Source organism: Anguilla anguilla, chromosome 12 (genome assembly GCF_013347855.1).
Source record: "Anguilla anguilla isolate fAngAng1 chromosome 12, fAngAng1.pri, whole genome shotgun sequence".
NCBI lineage: Eukaryota > Metazoa > Chordata > Actinopteri > Anguilliformes > Anguillidae > Anguilla > Anguilla anguilla.
The window spans coordinates 34,949,052-34,972,907 of record NC_049212.1 but is presented as its reverse complement, the minus strand read 5'-3'; the positions used below and the strand labels follow the sequence as shown (position 1 = coordinate 34,972,907).

Here is a 23,856-nt window from a genome sequence, read left to right as displayed (position 1 = left end):
GATTAGCCCGCAATATTACAATTACAATATTTGCACCAATTCAGGGCGCATTTTGTTACTTTTTCCCCCCTTGAATTTCTGATTATTCGGAATGATCACGGATTGACCAAATTTCTCCCCCCTACGGCTGCTCTCTGCTGCAGGTCGGAAACGTATTTCGGGACTACTGTGTTTCCCCTCCGCAGTCTAGGAGAGGGTCGTCCTCAGTTGGGTGGGTAATACCTAAGAGGGAGGGAAATGGAGGAGAGTCTACGTGGATCGCTAAATCTAGCAGGAATTGTTCCACTGACAGTTCGAAATCTCTACACGACACGCGTTTGCTCTTTGGGTCAAACAGAAAGGCTGTATAAAAAAACGAAAAAAGAATGAATAAATAAAGCAAACTAAATGAAACTCATTTGGTAAGTGTTAGTTGATTTAATTGCAAGAAACAAGCTCCCCTTGGAAATGGAGTATTTTAATAAGCCATGGAAACGAACTGGATGAAAAGAATGCATCTTAATGAGACGCATCTGTTGCGCAACGAAAGAGCAAGCGCTTCAGGAAAAGAATGTTTAAACAATCAACTAAAGCATTTCCTCTAATAATGTCGGCGTTGTGTCTACTATACGATTGAAACACAACCCTCAGTTCTTTGGAGTAATAGTAGTGTTTCAACTTAAATTCTTGTAGTAACTACACTTTTTCAAAAACCCGCGGAGCGTTTTGTGGTGAAATGCGAAATACTGCGATTTATTTGCGCCTGATGACATACGCACAGGATGAGGCACTGAAACAGGTAAGTCCGTTTCGCAGTGATGCTCTTTAGCATATAACTGTACCACCACCTCGTAATTCAACGGCATTTTTTGGTTTCTTTCAATCTGCATTATTAATACCACTGCTGCCTGAGTAATTTTGTAATATCGTAATGGTCGTGTGGTTTTGTTCCTGCACCGTTTAGAGCGTAGGCTACCGGACTGTTTTGAATGTTTTAGAAGTGTTGAACGTCATCCTGAGGCAATTCGGGTTTTGATGAAAGAACAAGCCAAATGTAGACCCAACCATTTCACAGTTTTAATGTACAGTAAACGGACAGTAATCCAAATTTCATGTGTTCTAGCACCGTCAACGTTAGTGCGTGGTAATCTTTTAACGAGTAACTATGTTTATATTGATAGGTAGTTGTTGTCATTTCAGTATGTTGGTTGAAATGATATTTCATCGTTAGAAACGCTGCTGTTTTTGTTATGTTACATTGCAAAATTTAAACCAGCAATAAGAATACGAAATCACCTTTAGAAACCTTGGTGCACTCGCAGTTTACTGTAGGCTATTGATATGGACGTATGTGTCTGAAATAAAGTTAAATTGAATATCTCCCTGAAACGTTGGCTTACCATTACAAATCGAAATAAATGTTCTGTTTTGCTCGCGAGAGGAAGTGATCTGAGCTCTGAGATAATTATAATAATTGCACGATAGCGCTTTAGATTTTAAGCTCAATGTCATTGATAAATTGTCTTAAAAGTGTCATTAATATTAATGCAACGCAGGCAGAATAGCTGTTCCTAGGAGACTACACGATCGGCAGTGGACAGTGAATGTTTTTGAATATTTTCTCCGATGGCATTACATACTTTGCATTTTGTCACTCGTATTTATTTATTTTTTTACAGCTTACTTCGTTAACTATCATACATTTAACATTAGTTATAGCCTACCCTGTGTAGCGATGGGTGTTGGATTTATTAAAATGTGTTTGATTGATCGATTTATTGAAATGCGATTTTCCATCAACATTCGACTGCTTTCGTTTCACGTGTTTCATTCATTGTGAAAAATTAAGTTATTTTACTTCAACTTAATATTTCCCCCAGGAAAACGAAAAAAAACCCCATTCTTTATGCATGTTCAATACTGGAATATGAATCACAATGTTTATGGGGATCGTTGGAAGTTCTGCAGTCTGATGTTTCCTATAGCCAACCGGTGACATGCCAAGCTTATTTTGCAAGCTGACCGTGTGGTGTTGACCATGCGATCTCTTCTGCTGGATTTCCTAAAAAGGGATTTTAAACTGAGTATCGGGCTCTGATCACTCCTTATGAATTACAGCCCGCCGCTTTTGAAGTGTCATTTTGCTTTAGTTAACTGGGCGCGCTTCACTCTCCCGAGAATGTACTACTCCGGTTCTGCTGCATTAAGGAGAAAGTCATCTTCTGCCAGATACTTCAGCCTCCTGAGCCGAGTGGTGGGGACCTAGCGCCATTTAGTCCTGACATATGTTTTCATTTGACAGAAAGGCTTTTAAAGGACTGTTGGCCAGTCATTATGTGCTGTGTCCTACATGTTCATGTTCTTCATGCCTGCTTGTTAATCGTATGTGAACGGCAAACGCTGCCTTCGTTTTCCTGACAAATGTCGTTTATTTTGGGTTGAAGTCACATTGCAGGTTAGTCTACCCTGCCAGTGTGTGGTTACCTTTAACTCAACTGTGTGTTGTTATGAAAAATGGATGTGAAATGCAGGAGAGACAGTTAAAGGCGTGCGTCGTTTGTTTTTGTGGTGGACATAACAGTTCAGTAAGTGCATTGTTATGGAGAGAGAGATGGATGTAGGATTGACAGGAGTGAGTCATCAGATGAGCAGAATGGTTGGTTAAACATGATAAAAACTGGTGTGTGTGTGTGTGTGTGTGTGTCTGTCTGTCTGTCTGTCTGTGTAACTAAATTAATGCCTATCCCCCTGAACGTATAGAGCTAAATGTTAGCCCATACTTCTCAAGCTTAGATTACAAGAAGATAACACAGAACTGGGGATGTTGAAAAAAAAAATGTTTGGCAGAAACCAGGTCACCACTAAAATCAAAGTCAACATTCAGTTCATTAAAAAACAAACCGCATTCTCCTTAGAGCCCTTCTTTTTTTTTAATGCTCTGTAGACGTTCTACCCCTGCCCACCAGGGCTGTGGTCAACAGGCGGCATGGATTTCTCAGGAAGCATTAGGCTAAACAAAAGCGAATTGGTCAGTTGATGAGGCTTTCCCAATGGAATTGTTTTTCCAGGAACTGCATTCTTCCTGTCAATCTTGCTGCTCCTCCAGCTTATATATAGGAGTTCAACACGGGATGAAACCTTCAAGGAGTTAGCGTGAAGTTCATCACTGAGACTGGTACGCCTTAGCAATATTGCATAACGGATGTTTCTGTTGGGATGGTTACTGTGGCGGCAGTCTCTGGCATGGGCTGAAGCTTAGATCTGCAGATCGTCAGAGCCATCAGCACGAGCCGGCTAATTGCTCCTTTGACGTGACTTGGTGGGTTTACGCAAAGGCGGGCTTCTTCTGAAATTTCCGCTTGGCTAGCCTGGCAGGAAGGCAGGGCACACAGGGAGTGAGACAATCTGGTGTCCCCTGATCACGGATTCGATAGGCTCGTTGGGTACGCAGCTAAACATTCTTGTTGTTTAATCGGTCTCCTGAACCGTCAAAGCCAAAAAAATGACAGTGTGAGATATCTTTGGAAAATGGAATAAGGAGCATGACCACGTACAGTCAGGTGGCAATGGATGTTTTTTTTCTGTACTGTACCACAACACAGGAATGAAACTCCTGTTACCGACTGGGAAAACCTTCTGTAGTTAAGAAATCGAGAGGACGCAAGTAAAGCAGGAACTGTTTGGTGAGTCCAAAACAGGGCTGCCCAGCCCTATTCCTGGAGATCTGCTGTCCTGGCTTTCACTCCATCTCTAAGGAAGGGCACCTCATTCAACAGCTAGAGATCTCGTTGAGCTGCTAATTAGTATAATCAGGTGTACCAGATTAGAGTACCAAATTAGAGATCTACCAACCTACAGGACACTCTCAGAATAAAGGTACCGTTTAGAGGTACAGTTTTGTACTCGTACAGAATTTGTACCCTTGTGTACCTTTATTTCTTATAGTGGATGGTAGATCTCGAGGAACAGGGCTGGGCATCCCTGATCTAAAGAACCTGTGCCTGGTTGTTGAGACTCTGTCTTGATTTTTTCTGTTGTCATATTTCCTCCCCTCCCCCACCCCGAAGTCTGGTCAGTGTGAGATGGCCTAGCGACGATGTCTCAGCTGTTCTTCCGCCGCTCGGACATCTCGTCGTACCGCGACCGCATCCCCCTGCGCATCGTGCGGGCGGAGTCGGAGCTCTCCGCGCAGGAGAAGGCCTACCTGAGCGCGGTGGAGAAGGGCGACTACGCCAGCGTCAAGCAGGCCCTGGAGGAGGCCGAGATCTACTTCAAGATCAACATCAACTGCATCGACCCGCTGGGCCGCACCGCGCTGCTCATCGCCATCGAGAACGAGAACCTGGAGATCATCGAGCTGCTGCTGGGCTTCAACGTCTACGTGGGCGACGCCCTGCTGCACGCCATCCGCAAGGAGGTGGTGGGGGCCGTGGAGCTCCTGCTCAACCACAAGAAGCCCAGGGGGGAGAAGCAGGTGGGGTTTCCCCTTTTATTCATTCGGGCAGGCTGTCCTTGCTGTAGACTTGGGGAGAAATTTATTTAAAAAAAATAAAATAAATAATAATAATAATAGCTTTATTTGTATAGCACTTTTCAATACAGGAAACAAAGTGCTTCACAATAGTCGATACAAAAAGTGTGTGCCAGAAAGCTCTGACACGTAATGTGCATGTGATGAACTTCCTGCACCTGAGACAGTGTCCTGCAGATTTCTAGATGATAAAATGAGTAGGTTTGGTACTTTGCATTGAATATTTACCTTATATTTTTTTTAAATTATCCAGTTACTGTATGTTCATTTTCGGGGGAGGACATACAATGTTTTGCCAATTAAGGACCAATCAAGGAACATTCAACTAATGTCAGCGTTGAACACTCCTTGACTAGACCTTGAGCGCTTAAATTCTGCATACTAATAATAGTCAATGTAGATGCATCATTTGAAAGTTTTACTGCTGTCAGCTGAAACTTTTTTTGCTGTCATGACCCAAAAGTGATTTTCAAAAGCTGTACACGGAAATGATGAAATGGGTGTGTCAAGCAAGCACAGTGGTCCCTGGGGCAGTGTCACTCCCACACACTCTAGAATCAAAGCCAGATCACACCAGAGCTGACTGTGGCTGACAGTCCAATCTTCCCAGCTACGCACATCTATACAGAGCTGGCACTGTGCGCACCAGAAAGTTTTTCTATTTCTTTTTCATTTTTTTTCAATGACAAATACAAGTTTTTGACTGGGAAACACACAAACATGCAACTGAATTTGAAGCAAAAACGACCCAGGCATCTTCATTCTCGGAGGCGACTTAGCTTAGGAGGTAAGAGCGGTTGTCTGGCAGTCGGAGGGTTGCCGGTTCGATCCCCCGCCCTGGGCGTGTCGAAGTGTCCCTGAGCAAGACACCTAACCCTTAATTGCTCCCAGACGAGCTGATTGGTACCTTGCATGGCAGCCTTTCACCATTGTGTGTGTGTGTGTGTGTGTGTGTGTGTGTGTGTGAATGGGTGAATGAGAGGCACCAGTTGTAAAGCGCTTCGGATAAAAGCGCTATATAAATGCAGTCCATTTACCATTCATTTCATTGCAAACTCTTCTGTTGCAAATGATTTTACATTCTCTATCACATCTGCATACCTTGTGAGAGAATCCTGCAGGTGCCACTGCCTGGAAGAGATGCCCTCCTCTGGCTAACTGGGTGGACATGGTGTGAGAAAAAAAGGGCGTGGCTGGTGGCCGAAATTTTCAGGTCGTGCGTGCTAGTTTGTGCAGTAACAGGGCAGGCATACACCTGCAAACTGTGCTCATTCCAAAATTTGTAATAACTTCAAGTGGGATGAACAGGCAGTAATAAATAATTTTTCCAAAACTGAATTGATGACCCTGGGGTAACAGGACAGGCATACACCTGCAAACTGTGTTTATTCCAAAATTTTGAATAACTTAAAGGTTGGGATGAAAAGGCAGTGAGGTCTTTAGCCACTTTGATATCATCCTGGTAGCACAGCTGGATTTATTAAGGATTAGCTTTATAGAGGAAAAAACTCTTAGATGCGGGATCACACGCATTCAGATTCTGTCCCAGATGAACAACGAGGCAGCGGGATCTGAGAATTTGGCAAGTTCTCCACAGCCTTACTGGCAACGAGGTATAATTACACTGGAAGATAAATCTCTCTTTTTACAATATATGTTACGTGGTGACAGCCGGATATTATCTTAGCCTAGATGCACGCTTTTGTTTTTGGAGGACTAGGCTTCTAGACAAACTGAAAACTGCAGCACTGCTGAAAGCTAAACTGAATTATTATTTTTTTTTAGTCTGTGGGAAAAAAGGCTGAACCACTGGGGGGCTCAAATCACTGCACATCAGAGATTTTATCCTTCATCACAGTATATTTTAGCCCTCAGGTGTTCATCCTATTTATACTCAAGCGCTCAACACTTCTGTGAAATGCAAATCAGCCATTTTGCATCTCTGTTGATCGCACCCCAACCAGTCATTATGCTTAGGAGCTTTATGCATTAGAAGGTGCCTTCTTATGCGGCTGGACCACAAATATGAAATGGACGGCAATGAAAGTGCTTTATTCTCTTAGGTCAAGGGAAAGTGTTTTGTAATAAACCACACCAGTCATCCATTACGCAGTGGGGAAAAAATGGTGGTTCAAGTTGGATTTATGACATTATAAAAGTCACTTTTACAAAAGACATTACAAAATCAATAGATTTCTGAACAGCTACCACCTATTTGGTTCATTGTGTCTATCAATTTGTATTTTACATGAGAGAATAGTGCTCATAATTTCCCTCTTTTATGCAGAATTTTCACATTTTCAAGATGAGCTCGAGATAATCAGATAAATCTGTAAGGATACGCCACCGTGATGGATGTTTCTCCCGTTGACTATAATACAATTTTATGATTCTGTACTAATGACAGTGGTGGTGTAATTACAACACATTCCTGTAAAACGAGCAGCATTTGACATACTGGTCAGTTTTCAAGATATAGACCCCCACCCCCCTTTTTTTTACATTACTATCCATTACTATGAAAGCCTGTTATGAAATTTTTTACTGATTAATCTAAGATCATCTCTACCAGCATGATCGTGATGGAGCGTTGACCTAACAGCATTACAGTTATGTGATGTCATTAATATTCTCTCCTCCAGTCAAATAGCTTGGCTTTGTCCCTGTGACAGGGAGCCTGGTGACCTCTCGGCCTGAGCTCTGGCCTTTCCATGCAGTGATTCATCAGGGTGTGTTAACCAGCCTAATCTGAGGGGGTTTCACATCACCTCTTAAAGACTGTAATACTGAAAGGAGGCACTTAATCACCTCGGCTTTTTCTCCCTGTAAGTCCAACGAAAGCTTGTCGGAGTATATGCGTCTGGAAGAGCTGGTTTGGGTTGTTTCAAAATGGATCATGATAACACAGTTTTTCAGTTTCTCTCTTCAAACATATTCCGTCCTTTTTAGTCTTTGTTTGCAGATGTGTTTGATCTCTGATTTTTTTGTATTGCTGTCCCGTATACCCTAAAAGCTAAACATTTTCATTATAACATTGCAGTACCATGAGCATGATCACTCTGATGTAAGATAAGGCTGCCCAGTTTATTGCTTTGTTTAACATTTGTGAGAATGTAATTGGACAATTCTGTTGAAAGTTTTAGTAATTTGATCCTAGGAACTATGGGAAAATGGTTCAGAAGAAGCTCTGCTGGAGCTGATACTATCAACATGTAGGGGCTTTTGAAATGGAGAGACCAATGCCTATATTGTATTCCTAAATTGATACGGGCTACCGTAGTTGAAATGGGCTCAGTTACATGACTGTAGCAGCGTCATCTTTTCCAGCATATTCAGACGTCCATACTTGACTCGTGTCTTTCTCTATCCCCTGTCGCCCCCCTCACCAAACCCCCACTCCCCCCTTCCAAATCTTAGCAGGTTCCGCCGATTCTGTTGGACAAGCAGTTCTCGGACTTCACCCCCGACATCACCCCCATCATTCTGGCGGCGCACACCAACAACTATGAGATCATCAAGCTGCTGGTGCAGAAGGGCGTGTCCATGCCCCAGCCGCACGAGGTGCGCTGCAACTGCGTGGAGTGCGTGTCCAGCTCGGACGTGGACAGCCTCCGCCACTCCCGCTCGCGCCTGAACACCTACCGGGCGCTGGCCAGCCCCTCCCTCATCGCCCTGTCCAGCGAGGACCCCTTCCTCACCGCCTTCCAGCTCAGCTGGGAGCTGCAGGAGCTCAGCAAGGTGGAGAACGAGTTCAAGTACGAGTACGAGGAGCTGTCGCAGCAGTGCAAGCGCTTCGCCAAGGACCTGCTGGACCAGACCCGCAGCTCCCGCGAGCTGGAGACCATCCTCAACTTCCGCGACGACGTCAACCTCCTGGAGGAGGAGACCAACTGCGACCTGGCCAGGCTGAAGCTGGCCATCAAGTACCGCCAGAAGGAGGTGAGCCCCCCCCTCGCCCCCCCCTCCTGCTAGCACCCTTTCCAGGTGTAATGACAGGTGGGAGGCGCAGATGAGTGGTTCTGCTCTGTAAATAGAGTGAGGCTGTTCCTGTGGGTGGTGATTAAATATGGCCCATTTATGGTTAATTTCTCGTTTCCGTTGTGACGCATGATGCGGTTGCGCCGTTAGCTCCCCGTTTCGAACGTGTGTGTGATGCGTGGAGCTCGCCAGTGCCACCACTGCCTGTCAGCACGCAGAGCGTAATGCAGATGTGTAGCATCTTCCACACGCAACCTTCAGCAGACAGTTTCCGCCCTTCAGTTTTGCAGAATGGTACTCTGTAATGCAACGCCTTGCTTGCTGCCATTTAAAATGATGTTATTTAATTTGCCTGAAAACATATCTGCCGAATAATGGGTACTGTGTAGGTAATAAATCGATGATGGTGGTGAGCTACATTAGCCTTTTTGCGGTCTGGGATGTGGTGTGTGCTCCTGGGGATCTGTGGATTGGCATTGCTTCCGCCTGACAGTCCCCTAATGCCAAGCTAATGAGCCCCATCTGCAGCGTGAATGACCTAGCCTCCTACACTTAAAGGAGTTATAAACTTAAGAGAGTGTTCCTTGCAATGTTAACATCCTTTTTTTTCTGTCATGAGCAAGCAGGCACTGAACAGGAGTCTGAGCCCAGCCTAGTTGGCCTAGCGTTTCTGCTGTGCTGAGGCTTTATAATAATAAGAATCCATCCATCCATCCATCCATCCATCATCTATACCTGCTTATCCTGGGCAGGGGCCTATCCCAGCGTGCAATGGGCGAGAGGCAGGAATACACCCTGGACAGGACACTAATCTATCACAGGGCACACAGGCCATTCACGCACGCACTCATACCCTACGAGCAATTTATAGTCTCCAATTAGCCTGCCTGCATGTCTTTGGACTGTGGGAGGAAACCGGAGTACTAGGAGGAAACCTACAGGGACAAAGGGGGGTACATGCAAAGTCCACGCAGAAAGGCTGAGATTTGAACCCAGGACCTTCTTGCTGTGAGGCAACAGTGCTACCCATTGCATCACCATTCTGTAATTAAATAATTGCTTATTATATTCACCATTATTTGCTGATGATTGTAGTGCTAAATATATCAAATAAACTCGCCTACAAGTAACTCTGGAAAGAATAAATATTAAATGAGTGATATTTGAAAAAAGTCAGAGTGGGATATTGTATTTTTCAGATCAGCATTCTACCCTTGAGGGTGGAATCTGTGAACAGCAAGGCTGTTGATTTTCTAAAAGCCGTCTGTTCAGAGCCGTGACTCTCTAATCTCTCCAGATCACACAGTATGTTTGTGCCTTTGATCTGCATTCTGTTGCTGTTGAACTATATGCAAGATTTAACTCCTGCTTATGTAACTGCATATGTGCGGAATATGGTGATTCAGAAACACTGGTGTTTGATGGCAGTAACACAGTACTGATCTGCTAACAGTGTAGTATGCTCTGATCTAACGGGTATGAATATTCACCCCGAGAGACAAAGCAGCAACAACTCTGTCAAAGGGAATATTCAGTGATTATGACATATTTATTTCCATTTTGGGGTTGCAGTTTGAACAATCCCAAATGACTAATGTCTTTGTCTTTTTAATTTATTACAACTGGACTGCAAGAGCACTTGAAGCTCTTGTCGTACAATATAAGGCGAATTTTTATGTATTTATGGTTCTTGGTCCAACTCAATGTGCCTTTTATCTGTTAGGCATTTGTTTTGAAATACCAACGGCAGTTTTAAAAAATTTTCTTTACATAGACTGCTGTTGCCCCACTTTGCACAGTGGTATTGTACCTGAAAAGTTCTTAAAAATACACTGATAAAAATGCCCCTCAGCCTTCTGTGTGTGATTACTATTTGAGGACCTTGAGCATAAAGAACCATGGCTGTTCGTGAATATGTTTCCAGGGTAATGTTTTCTCCTTTTGCACGCTGTAGCTAATCGACCTTTGGATCAGTGCTGCGTATTTGTTCTGTAGTTTGTAGAGCAGTTCAGCTGTAGTATTTGGCCTGTCTTAAACTTTCTGCTTGCTTGTGCACTGGGACTGTGCATTAGTGTCAAGATGTTAACACTATGGTGGCAGATGAAGCATCTGTTCTTAATGCACCGCCACGCTTTCTCTGCAGCAGTTGCCTCCATTTTAAGCGACAGGCCTGCGTGTAAAAATCACACCTTTTTAATTGGCTAGCTCATTTTCTTGCCAGGCCTCATTTTCTTGCCAGGCCTGAAAAGCTGAAATGAGCCAAGTTCAAGAAAAGTCAACAGCAAAAATAGAGCCTTATTCACTTACTTTTTTTTTTCTTGCATTTGGAAAAAAAAGCGTGGGAGATGTTGGAACTACTACTGTGAGTGCAATGTTCACATTTTATTCGCGTGATTTGCTCTTTACTTGGAATGGAATATTGTGTTTCTTGGCCTTTGTCTTGACGTGAAAAAATGTGTTGGTAAGAGGGACAGCATAAATGTATACTTTCTACCTTTTTTCGATACAAAAAGCGTTCTTCAGTCCATTTCTCTCCCCCTCCCCTTGTGACTGCCTTCTCCAGTTGTGATTGGTTGGTTGGTTGGTAACTCAGTCAGGTATTGGTTCATTTGTTGAATTCACACATCAATGGATTGTCAGATCATAGCTTCTTTGTTTCTGTTCTTTCTTTCTTTCTTTTCCATTCTCTCTCTCTCTCCATCTCTCTCTCTCTCCCTCTCTCTCTCTCTCTCTCTCTCAGTTTGTGGCCCAGCCCAACTGTCAGCAGCTGTTGGCGTCTCGTTGGTATGATGAGTTTCCAGGTTGGAGGAGACGACACTGGGCGGTGAAATTTATGACCTGCGTCTTCATCGGACTCATGTTCCCCCTCTTCTCCCTCTGCTACCTCATCATTCCCAAGAGTCGCTACGGCCTCTTCATCCGCAAGCCCTTCATCAAGTTCATCTGTCACACGGCTTCCTACTTGACCTTCCTCTTCCTCCTCCTCCTGGCATCCCAGCACATCGTCTCCACAGACCCCTTCCGCCAAGGCCCTGCTCCCACCGCTGTGGAGTGGATGATCTTGCCCTGGGTCCTGGGTAAAAGGATGCTCACCACCGTCAATATTTACATCTCCAAGTGTTGCACCCCTTGTGCAATGGAATACTAGTATTCACCACTATTGCTATGAAAGATTTTTCAACCCTAGTACTGTGGAGTATTGATACTCAGTGTTCTATCACTAGTGCTGTGGAGCACTCATATTCTGTGTTCCACCTCTTGTGCTATGCTGTTGGCGATAAACTATAATAAACTGTGCAGAGAATGGAAACGTATGTCTCAGCCAGAAAAGGAAGAAAAAATTGATGTCATGAGAGTTTGGGTTGGCGGGTGAAATCTAAGCCAGAGGATTGAATCTAAATCCTGTCTGCAGGTCACAGACTGGCCTAAATTACAGAACCTGCTCAGAGCCAATCACAGCTCTATTATTTTACTGTATTGTGTTAATGAAGCAATCTACTTCATAATGCACTGGTATAATAAATTCCCATTGACACATACAGGGCTGGTTTCCTAGTCCTGGATTTTAAAAAAATTTCAGTGGAGATATTTGTTGAATTTTTTTCTTTAAAGGAAACAGATTAATCCTAGTTGAGGACTGGGTCACAGTATTTTGGCTGTGGTAAATTATCCATTTGGTTCCATGATCAAAGGTGACATGCCTGGTGAATAACTGCCTGCCTTCTCCGCCCATAGGTTTCATTTGGACGGAGATCAAACAGATGTGGGACGGTGGGTTTCAGGATTACATCCACGACTGGTGGAACCTGATGGATTTTGTCATGAACTCCCTGTACCTGGCCACCATTTCGTTGAAGATCGTCGCATATGTAAAGGTGACTCGCATGTGATTGCCACTGCTGAGCCCTTTGCTAATTATTAATTAATGAATTCATTAACAACAATTCCCCCCCCCCCCCCCCCCCCGCCCCCAATTTGGAATTGTAATTGTGCCTCTTGAGTTATAGCTACGTCACCTGCGCTCGAACGGCAAAAACATGGCAGTGCGTTCTTTCTATTCATGACCGTTTCACACCCTGAAGTCCACACAGTACCACAGGAGAGAGCTAACTGAGAGTTGAAGAAATGCATATCTCTGTGATCACAGCTGCAGTCCTGTACCGCAGGACGTTTTGCAGCACAGGCTACCGCTACGATGAACCTCTGTCCCTGAACCTTTCGTGACGAGGCTAACTGCTTCAGTCACAGTCAGCTGCTAATGTAACTAAGGCCAAGAACGTACATCTACAGAGCCTATATCCTGGGCTGATAGTGAGTGGCTTTTCTGACTGAGCTACTCGGGAGCCCCACATTTATTAAAACCCTTAAAGGTGTGAGATCACAAATATGATTTGGATGTTCTGAACATGCTAATGCTGGTGTAACAGTCACCACTGGTAACTGAAAGCAATGGTGTTCTAGAACATTGGCTTAAAAGTTAAACAAACAAACAAAAAAAAACATTTAAAAAAAAAAACCTCTTCACCAATATACATTTTCTGTACTGCTTTGTCCTTGAATACAAACACAGATTTTTGCTAGTTTACCATCTGTGAAACACTGCTGCCTTGGAGCGGAGAGTGAAAGGTATTGTTTTGTTTTGATGGAGATCCTTTGCTGAAAAACCGAGATAGAAATTACACTCGATAATATAATCAGGCAGAGAAATTGGTGGAAAGGAAAGAATGAATACAGAGTAAGCATTTGATTAAATGACAATTTCTGATGGTGAGGGTAAGTGGTTTGGAAAGCACAGAATTTCCTGGAGACAAATTATTCCTTTTCTCCTTGGAAATGAGTCGCAGTGATGTGATGTTTAGAGAACTGTCACATCTATTACCTTTCATGTTATTAAATATGATATTAAATAAATTACTTTCATAAATTACTTGTTTATGACAGCTATTTGTGCTTCATTAAAGCAAGGTTTGGAAATTAGTTTTGTACTTTTTGACAAATGTATGCAGATTCAATTATGGTGTAGATCTTGAAGTGTAAAATGGAGGATTTTTTCTCTGCTAAAAGTGAAAATAATTCTAGCAAAATAAAATGAAAACAATTATAGATTTATATGCAAGTCTCCTAATTATTGTACCCAGGAAAGCGTTGGATTTGGCCAACAGTACATCATGGCTTTAGAACATTCCAAGAATCCTGTAATGTATAACAATGCTGGGGAGTTCTATTGCTCCTTTCTGAAGACAATCAGGTGTGTCCGTACAATTATCCACCTGAAGTCCTAATTAACCTCACCACACGAACAAGCTGTATATATATAAAAAAATATGTATCACTTCTCATGGAAAGGAGGCAGCACATACTGACAGGAACAGCACACATTGTGTAAATCTGTTTGGCGGATTTAACTGTGTGAATTTCACAGCTAAGAATGGTGTAATAATAATTTTGAGGTGAAAATGGCTGAAGTCTAGTTACAGGAAGGTCGCATTTTCAAATGGAGCGCTGTGAGTGCTTTGTGAACAAGTGATGGAAATGCCGACATTTCTTAATCAGCAGTGTGAGATTAATGGTCAGGGTCATCTGTGGGGGGTGTTGGGGGGGGGGGGGGTGAATGTATTTCTGTGTAATTGCAGATGAAAAGCCTCGCAGGTAGTTTGAACAGATTCCTTGCTCTCTGGCTCCCCCTGCAGTACAGGAGCTGTAAGCCTCGTGAGGACTGGGAGATGTGGCACCCGACACTGGTGGCGGAGGCCGTGTTCGCCATCGCCAACATCTTCAGCTCGCTGCGGCTCATCTCCCTCTTCACCGCCAACTCGCACCTGGGGCCGCTGCAGATCTCGCTGGGCCGCATGCTGCTGGACATCCTCAAGTTCCTCTTCATCTACTGCCTGGTGCTGCTGGCCTTCGCCAACGGCCTCAACCAGCTCTACTTCTACTACGAGACCGACGAGAAGAAGGAGTGCAAGGGCATCCGCTGCGAGAAGCAGAACAACGCCTTCTCCACGTAAGCGCGGTCGCCCACGCGTGACTATTCATTGTCCCGCGCAAGACCACGAGAAACCGTGAAAACCGTGAAAAACCGTGAAAAACCATGAAAAACCGTGCCTCTGGTTTTCCCGGGAATAGTCACTGCCCCTTCAGAAAGAGAGGCTGTGGTTCCACAGAGCCAGCAATCCCATAGTGCATTGCTCTGTTGTTTATGAACAAATGCCACAGCCTATTTCAACTGAAATGATTTTGAAACGGTAACCAAATTAGGATATATGAGATATATCATTAATTTCCCATTCTCTGCAGTTTTCCCTTCTGGACTCATTTTATACTTACTTAAATATCATAATCTATTATGATTATAGCCTGCTGTATTTACAGTTATTCTCCAGCAGCAGTTATTTTACCTGCTTAAAATAACTGAATACAAATTACGGTAAATGCATTTGAAAGAAAAAGACTTACAATGACTTTATTAATGTAAGTTATGATGACAGTATTTTGTTATACATAGGTTCTTAAGTTGAACTTATCTTTACTGACTTAAAATTATGGAAAATTTAAAAAACAAATGCATTTCAAATGTCTTACAAATGAATTTTAAAATTACATACGTGATGTAATCCACAATGATAATATTCTGTTGTATTTTGATTTTGCCATGTATGTTTTGAACCACACCGACGAACATCGGATGAACTGCTCAATACAGTTTGCACAATTCCTTTACGAAGTAAAACTACGGTAAAGCACTTTCACTAGTTGACCCGATGGGACTGATTGTCTGCCTCACAGCTTGTTCGAGACCCTGCAGTCGTTATTCTGGTCCATATTTGGACTCATCAGTCTGTACGTGACCAACGTCAAGCCCGACCACAAGTTCACGGAGTTTGTTGGCGCCACCATGTTCGGCACGTACAACGTCATCTCCCTGGTGGTCCTCCTGAACATGCTCATCGCCATGATGAACAACTCCTATCAGCACATAGCAGTGAGTCACTCCTGTCTACCAGACTCACAGTACAGCTCTCTGTGGTCCTTGTATCTCCTCCTTGGTTTTTGTGCATCTTTGAGAGCAAGCTGATTAAGCATCTTTACCGTTGGAGAACTCTTCAGAGTCACATTTGTTGTAATGTACCGCTACTCTAATTACACAAAGTCCTTATTCTCGTCTTTACCCGTGACAGGACCACGCCGACATTGAGTGGAAATTTGCGCGGACAAAGCTGTGGATGAGCTATTTCGAAGAAGGAGGCACTCTACCGTCTCCTTTTAACATAATCCCCAGCCCCAAGTCCGTATGGTACCTCATCAGATGGCTAAAGAATCAATTTTGCAAAACATCAAGATCCAGAAGACCGGAAAGGTTTGGAACCTTAGGGGTGAGGTTCAGTATGAATAAAACTTTCATAAAAGCAATTGCGTTTTTAACTAAATGGAGGTCCTGCAAGGTAGCTTTGAAAATAATGAATAATAATAAATACTTTTGAGAGATTTATGGAAAATCAATGGCCTCTGGAACTTTCCCTCTGGATGAATAAAACTGCATAAGCGCTAAACAGAACTTTATGAGCATTTCAATAGAATTTTTTTAGCCAATTTATTAGTTTTATTTAATTTCATTAGTTGCCATGTGTTAGCATTTTAGCACTTTAAAAAGAGATTATTGGTGTCTTAAATGCAATTTCTCCTTTTGCTATAGAGACGGACAGCAGAAACCTTGAGAATAAACCATCAGTATCAGGTAATACCTTGTTCAGATATTCACTCAGATGCATACATTCATAGATTACTATTAGCTGGAGAACAAAGGGTGTCGACCAAAATGCCTTCCAAGTGTTTTTTTTTTTTACAAGATATGACATTTTTGCCCAAAATGAAGGCCTTTTTCTCCCTGTTGGTGAATATTTGTCTTTCCATATTTGCAGGAGGTGCTGAGAAATCTGGTCAAGAGGTATGTGGCTGCAATGATCAGGGATGCCAAAACAGAGGAGGGGCTGACCGAGGAAAATTTCAAGGTAATTTGCCATGATTTACACACACTTGCGCGGTGAATATTGAATGCAATGCACTCGCTGACTGTGAGGTAATCTACTGTATATAAAAAGTGAACACGTGCATTCTGGCATCGCCATTACATTGCACCAAAAATACGTAAACTGTTGCTCCTTCAGCAGGTCAGTCAATAAAAATTAATTTTCTTTACCTGCTTTTTGGCATCACTGTTTTGTGTTTTTCTCCTTATGCCGTTAACTGTATAGAACTTGAATAGACTGTGTTAATATGCTGTGTATCCCTACTGTTTATAGTCTGCACTGTGATTGGCTGTCACGCACAGTGAGCTTTGCTGAAAAAGGCGGGAAAAGTGACAGTTGCAGAGATGCTGCTATTTTTTTATCCTCGGTTTTTCTATGTGGTTGCACTGAGTGGGAGGTCCAGGGGTCCCAACAATCTGTTCCATGTAAACACTGCATGTGCCAGAACCAGACTGCTAGATAGTAGGTGACTGTGAGAAAAATTTTCATTTATTTTGTGCGTCGGGGAAAGTTCTACAAGAACATTATTGTTTTATTTATTTGTGTATTTTTTTTGCAGCAAAGCTCGGGTTTCAGTGGCATATCGAGTTACTAGCAGAACATGTGGTTTGTTCTGCTAGCCATACAAATAAAATTTGATTGACTTGATTTTGCATGTTTGGAGAGACGGCTGATGCGTTATAACACAGACGTATTGACTAGCATGAAAAACACAGGAATATACTGTGTAATACGCACAATATTCTGATTGGCCAGAGGTTTTAAAGTGGACCCTTCCCCACACTCTCATCCCATTACAGTTATAGCCAGACCAATTGTGCTATGTGCTGTGTTCTTCAAAAAATGGCCCATGGACCAACCTTGGCCAATGGGCATTGGTTTAACTCTTGACATCCCATTTTAGCCAGTACGTAGGCAGTGTTGCTGTTATGAATATGGTATTAATGTAAAAATGTGATTTTCTCTCAGAAGGTTTTGAACTGCTTAACACAAAGTGAGCATACTACATATAAATTCAGATTTTAGTGGGCTGTACTCAAGCTGATTTAACAGGTGCTAAAGGGTGATTTCCCATTTGATAAGGGGACACAGACAGAATGAACCACTGATTATCAATGAGAAAATGTATTCCCTAAATGCGCTGTGTTAATTTAGGCTCTTGAAACTGTATTTTTATTAAGTCTATTAATGGTAGCCCCATTGTTTTTTTCCATGGCCACAAAGGTACTGTATGAAATGCGATTTCTCTGCATGAAACAATGTAATGACTTGTCCCTCCGGACATTTTGGATTACATATTGAAAGTTTTCTAAATTGTGAATTATAACTGAAAGTTTTCTCTCTGTATTTCTGTCTGTTTCAAGTTCTCACTTCTAGCTTGATGTAAAGAAATCAGGTCAGCTATTTTTAGTTTACCTTAACAGGGAAAAGCCAATTCAATCAAATTTCATCGATGGTCCATTAAAAAATTTTTTTATTGGGATATCACCCTTTCAGCTGAACAGCTCTGTTTAAAATATTTGTAGGAGCTGAAGCAGGACATCTCCAGCTTCCGGTATGAGGTTCTGGGGCTGATGAAGCACAACAGGCCCTCCAGCCTGGGGGGCAAACTCGGCGTGAGTTCGTCCAGCTTCGTCTATCCCGACCACCCCTTCAGGTACTCCCCAGCATGCACCGCTGCCCAGGATAAGGGCACGCTGACCCTCTACAGCGGCACCAGCCTGCTCCAGCATGGCGACGCGGCTGCCGGCGGCTCCGAGGCTCACGGCGGGCTGTCCAACGGTTTCCCCACCTCTGGCCCCTCCCCCTCCCCTGGCCCCGCCCCGAGTACCGGTGACAACACCTCGTCCTCCAAGGAGAAGTTGCCCCGGAAGGACTTCCCGAAGGACATCACCGACTTGAGGCTCTTCCAGAAGAGTCACAAGAACAAGAGCCCGGGTTTGAGCCCCTGCACCATATACTCTGTCTCTGAGGAGGAGGGGGAGTCCGACCCGGAGGACCCGCCCTGCCGAGACGAGGAGGGAGAGGAGGAAGGGGAGGAAGAGGAGGCGGCGAGTCAGGAGGAAGCAGAGGTGGAGGTGGAGGAGGCGAAGGAGATGGACAGGTTTCTGCAGGGGCAGACTCCTGAGGAGGAAACTCGCGTCTCCTCTTCAGAAGGGGGTTCGACCCTCACCTGATTCCACAGGTGAAACCCGAGGGGGGGGGGGGGGGGGGGGGGGGGGTTTACACAACATGGGCATGACTGTTGGATTGCGAGACTGACAATCAGGTTTGTGTGCCTAGGAGACTTCCTTTTCTCTGCCAGTGTGTCCCAGGGATTCCTTGACTGCTCTCAGAACGAGGTGCGGACCGGAAGAGATCGATGCCTGTACAGTTTGGGGGTGGCGAAGTTGGAAAAAAACGTTTTCTGTATCTCTAGAAATGTGTGTTTTTTTTTTTTAGATCAATTTGAGGGTAATTACAGACTCAGGGAAACTTGTGGTGTGTAAGGCAGGAAAAGATAAAGTTCTCTTGATTTCTTTAACGACGCAGGCCTTGGCTATCTGGGGCCTGTCATTAAGGAATGAAAGGTTCGGTTAACTGGCGTCCGCTCCTCGGAGAGTCTCATTACTGAAAAACGGCACATGTATCCAGGCTTGTACCTATTTAGCAGAGACAGTTGCGATAACTGCATTTCTTTATGTAATGTGCATTACTTTCTCTTATCTTACACAGTGAAGCGCAGCAGTCCTTATCCTTATGAAGCCTGTACTCCGCACTCTGCCTTAGTATATACAGCACTCCCTCGTTATACCGCGATTTTAGGCAAGAAAATGGCCGCAACAAGCTGTAGACCATGTCAAACGTAGCACAATATTCGGGTCATCTGATTTTCAGAAACCAATGACACGTCCTCAGTGCTGGTGCGCCTTCTTGAATGCTAACGTTTTTTTTTTTTTTTTTTGTTTACCAATATGTAAACAACAAAAAAACAAAAAAATTTCAACAGCAATGAAACACTTCACCAATATGTCTTTTCTTTCTAGGTGACAGCCCACTGCACAACCCCCCCCCCCCCAAAAAAAAAAAAAAACTGAAAAAAAAAACTAAAGACTACACTATTCTCTGTTACATTGGTGGAGTCAAATTATACAGACCAACAGCAAGTGTGGTAATCGTACTCTAACAAGGGAGACCTGTAATCTTTATTTTGCACTTTAATTATATGTAGAAGAATGTGGGAGTTTGATGTTTTTGATGCAAAACAGGTATCTTTATATTCATTTAATACATTTTCTATGCAAACCTTTAGATTTATTCAGTTTTAGCCTCCAGGGTTAAATTGATCAACAGGGATGAACAGACACAGCCTGACTTAGTTTTAATTTCTTCCATTACAGTACCATACTGCAGCCTCAATCACTGGGTTGTTTTTCTTCAGTATTTTTACAGGCAGTACTAATTCATATCTAGTCAATATTAAAGTTGTGTATTGGAGCAGTGCATTTGCAGAAAATCAATAGTAAGTTTTTTGTAACAGACTTGGCATGGTTATGTGTATTTCATGCAAAAAATAAACATGCATTTTTTTTTTCTTTTCTTGTTTATGAAGCACTGATTATGATGGTTATGAGTATGATGTAATGAGTATGAACACATACAGTTTCATTTTCCATTCCAGAGCATGATGCTCAAGGTGTCAATACATTTAAAAATCAATAAATCAGTAATATACAAATGGATGTTACATTGCATCTGCCTTTTTTGATTTTATCATTAGATTTTTCTATAGACAGCCACTGTGTTTCTCACTGCCAGAATTTCATCATGCATATGTCACCTAGATTGCTGACACACTTGGACAAACTGAACAGATGTCTTCATCTCTCAAGTTCACACCTCTTCCCACACCAGCTCACATGTGGCTTTCTGATACAAAATTAGCCACCGGTCTGTGTAATAATGTGCTCCCTGTTACCATGGTAATTTTTAAATGGAATGTTTATTCTTGTGCATTGCTTGATCTTAACCAAAGACTTTCGCTCGGAAATAAAAGACTAATGGTTCCTTTTTTTTAGAGCTTAAAAAAGATATGTGGGAATTAGCGCTTGTGGAAATGTACTTGTAAGTGTCCCCCTGAACACGGTGTTAACAAGAAATTAGGCATGAAAGCATCAAACTTTCAAACGTGGAATCAGAAGGCATCTTTGTCCCTTTGTGAACAGTGACACAGTCTGCGTTATCAAATGCTAATGCATAGAGATAAGTGCATTGAATGTGCAGGGCTATTGTTAATGGCTAAACAGGCGGCTTTTAGAGAGAGATTGTAAAAGTGCCCTCAGAGGATGCACTCAGGTGTACACTTAGTCTGTGCTTTATGCGTCTGTCTCCATAAAACTACCCACGCAGCCAGCTGAGGTCGGAAAGTGCCACTTAGAGGGCTGCGAGACCTCTTCAGCATGGAGAATTTATGCATTTGTCACTTAAACCTTTTAAGGTGCAAGATCACGAATATGTAATTGGAACTTTCTGAAAACTGAAAATTCTCTTGCTGCTGATGTCACAATCACTGCTGGTAATTGAAAGCAATGGAGTTCTAGAACGCTGACTTAGAATTCCGAGGCAGTGGAATGCATTGGAGAGGTTTGGTACAGTCCCCCTCACACTTCACATGGATGTCGGGTCCCTCGGTATTGCCCCAGTGCCTTTACCCAACGCCGTGTTCTGTGTAGCACGCATCACACGGAGGGTCAGTCAGGAGAACACTGGCCCCCACAGACACCTGGGGCAGTGAAACTGTTGGGGGAGATGGCTTTCAGTCTCCAGTCCCATTGTGAGCAGTCTTCTCTAAACCCCCCCCCAACCCCTCAGTTTAGCCATGACACAAAGTTCCCCAGCCTTTGAAGTGTAAACGTCACACTGCTTGCAATGTCACTCACTGCTCTGCTGTCTGTTCCAAGCTCTGTCCCTCTGTGGTGCGTACAGTACCTCTGTGGAAGCATTTTCTCTCTCAACGCTTTGAAGAGTAGTCGTTCTAGAACTCCATCGCTTTCAATGATTGTTACATCAGCATCAGAGTGTTCAGTTTAGAGCATTTATAATCACGTATTTGTGATCTCACACCTTAAAGGGTTAAAGCTTTAGACGTTAGACTGTTACATTCAGAAATTGTGAGATTACCATCTGCAATCCATCACAATAATTTAGGACCTGCGGAATTTATGCAGTTTCTACCTTGTGTTGCTCTGTTTGTGCTGGACTGCATGGCAGTGGTCCGCACCAGCTGTTTCATTGGCTCTGAAAATTACATGACCTCAGTGATATTTATAGATTGCTTTCATCGCATTGATTGATGACACAATATTAGTGAATAGCATATGTCATTAAGCTTCCATTGCATTTGTTTCTAATTTGTAAAATGAACATCATCGACTGGACCTGTATGTGTGTGTGTGTGTGTGTGCCGTGTACAGTACGCGTACACGTGTGAAAGTGTGTATGTGCGTACGTGTGTGAAAGCATGTGTGTATGTGCACACGTGAAAGCGTGTTTGTATGTGTACATGTGTGAAAGTGTGTATGTGTGTACACGTGTGAAAGCATGTGTGTATGTGTACACGTGTGAAAGTGTGTTTGTGTGTGTGTACGCGTGTGAAAGTGTGTGTATGTGTACACACGTGAAAGCGTGTTTGTATGTGTGTATGTGTACACACGTGAAAGCGTGTATGTGTGTACGTGTGTGAAAGCTTGTATGTGTGTACACGTGTGAAAGCATGTGTGTGTACATGTGTGAAAGCATATGTGTATGTGTACTTGTGTGAAAGTGCGTGAAAACGTGTGTGCGTGTACACGTGAAAATGTGTGTGTATGCACGTACTCGTGTGAGAGTGTGTGTGTATGCGTGTACACGTGTGAACGCACGTGTGTATGACGTGTGAAAACACGTGTGTGTGTACACACATGAAAGAATGTGTGTGTGTGTCTTAATGCGCGTGTCAGCGTGTTTCTGACGGCTCACACAGGCGTATCTTGTGTAACTGCTGCCCTCATCTGGTCCTCAGCATTATCTTCCCTCTGTCCTCAGCTCTCTCCCCTCCGAGGGGAGCTGTCTGCACTGAATTATATAAACCCTTTAGATTACTCACGGACAGTTTCCCTGTATTGCAATTTACACATATGTGTCTTAGGCCCGTTCAGATGTTCCTGGTGCTTTTTAATGGCCCGGCTGTTTGGTGTTCTGTTTAATTCGCCTTGCGCTCATATGCCGAGCACATGCTGGAGCCCAGCGGTCCAGGCCGGTGTGATAAATAATGTGCGATAGAAGCGGGCGCTTTATGATGGAAATGAAAAGCCACATGAGCCCTCAGCACACAGGTGAGGGAAGTACCCCAGGGCACAGACCTCCTGATCAAAACATACTTCTCACCCTATCAATTTAGCATTAAAAAAATTCTGAAAAGCTGTTAAAAAATATGTGTGGTTATTATTATTATTATTATTTAATTTCCTCCTAGCAGCTAAAATGAAGCATTAAGCTTTATTGCAGATTTTGAAAAAATAAATACCTGTACTGTAGAGCATCTCTGTAAGATACTTCTGTTACCTCCTACACAAATGTTCCCCCCCCCCCCCCCCCCCCCACTGTTTTAGTTCTGCACAAAGATTTTTTAACACAGAACAAAATGTATTTTTTCTGTATCTTAATTTACACAAGTAAATCTGACATTATACGTTTTGTTAACAGTAGTGGATGAAATATTGCTTTAAAATCCAATCTTAAAACCTCGGCACTGTCAACATTGAAAATGTGTCGTCAGAATTAAGGAAGTCTGGAAGCTGTTCAGAGGCGATAATTTAGGCCCACTCAAGCGTGTTTCGCATCTGCAGGGAATCTTAATTAACTTTTTACAATAGTTTGTTTCTTGGGTGCGTTGTTTCCCGTTACTGTGTAAACAGCATTTCCTCTGCAAGAGTTTTAATTACTACCAGGACAGAACCACAACTGGAACTGAGCACAAGAGCAATGCTGTCTCTCCGCTAGATATTTCTCGTTCTTTAAAAATGATTTATTTATACTGCTTTATATGTTATATTTTATTATATATAACAACATCAAAAACTGCAATCAGTCATGTCAGTTACTCTCCCCACCTCTGCCAATTAGCTGCTGACCACAAGTAATCAGATTAACACGTACCCACACATACTATTATAACAACAAAAATGATCAATAGTGCCGAATGTAACTAAACAATACATGTATCTTATACATCTTCAATAAGTACTCTGAAGTTTTCCTTCATCTTGATCCAATTAGATGATCATGGCCTCGACCCGCAGCCCCGATTCCATTTAACCACTA

At 43.0% G+C, this 23,856-nt stretch overlaps 1 protein-coding gene across 1 annotated transcript; it reads left to right on the top strand.

Moving 5' to 3' along the window:
- Positions 1–2,689: 2,689 nt before the first annotated feature.
- On the top strand, positions 2,690–18,950 carry LOC118208978 (short transient receptor potential channel 4-like). The gene is made up of 12 exons (XM_035383998.1): positions 2,690–3,662; positions 4,047–4,453; positions 7,928–8,449; positions 11,229–11,565; positions 12,224–12,363; positions 14,179–14,492; positions 15,275–15,470; positions 15,667–15,861; positions 16,182–16,223; positions 16,408–16,497; positions 18,042–18,700; positions 18,799–18,950. Exons 2-11 carry the CDS (start codon positions 4,076–4,078, stop codon positions 18,690–18,692), a joined length of 2,865 nt encoding a protein of 954 aa, XP_035239889.1. The 5' UTR covers positions 2,690–3,662; positions 4,047–4,075; the 3' UTR covers positions 18,693–18,700; positions 18,799–18,950.
- The last annotated feature ends 4,906 nt before the right edge of the window (positions 18,951–23,856 follow it).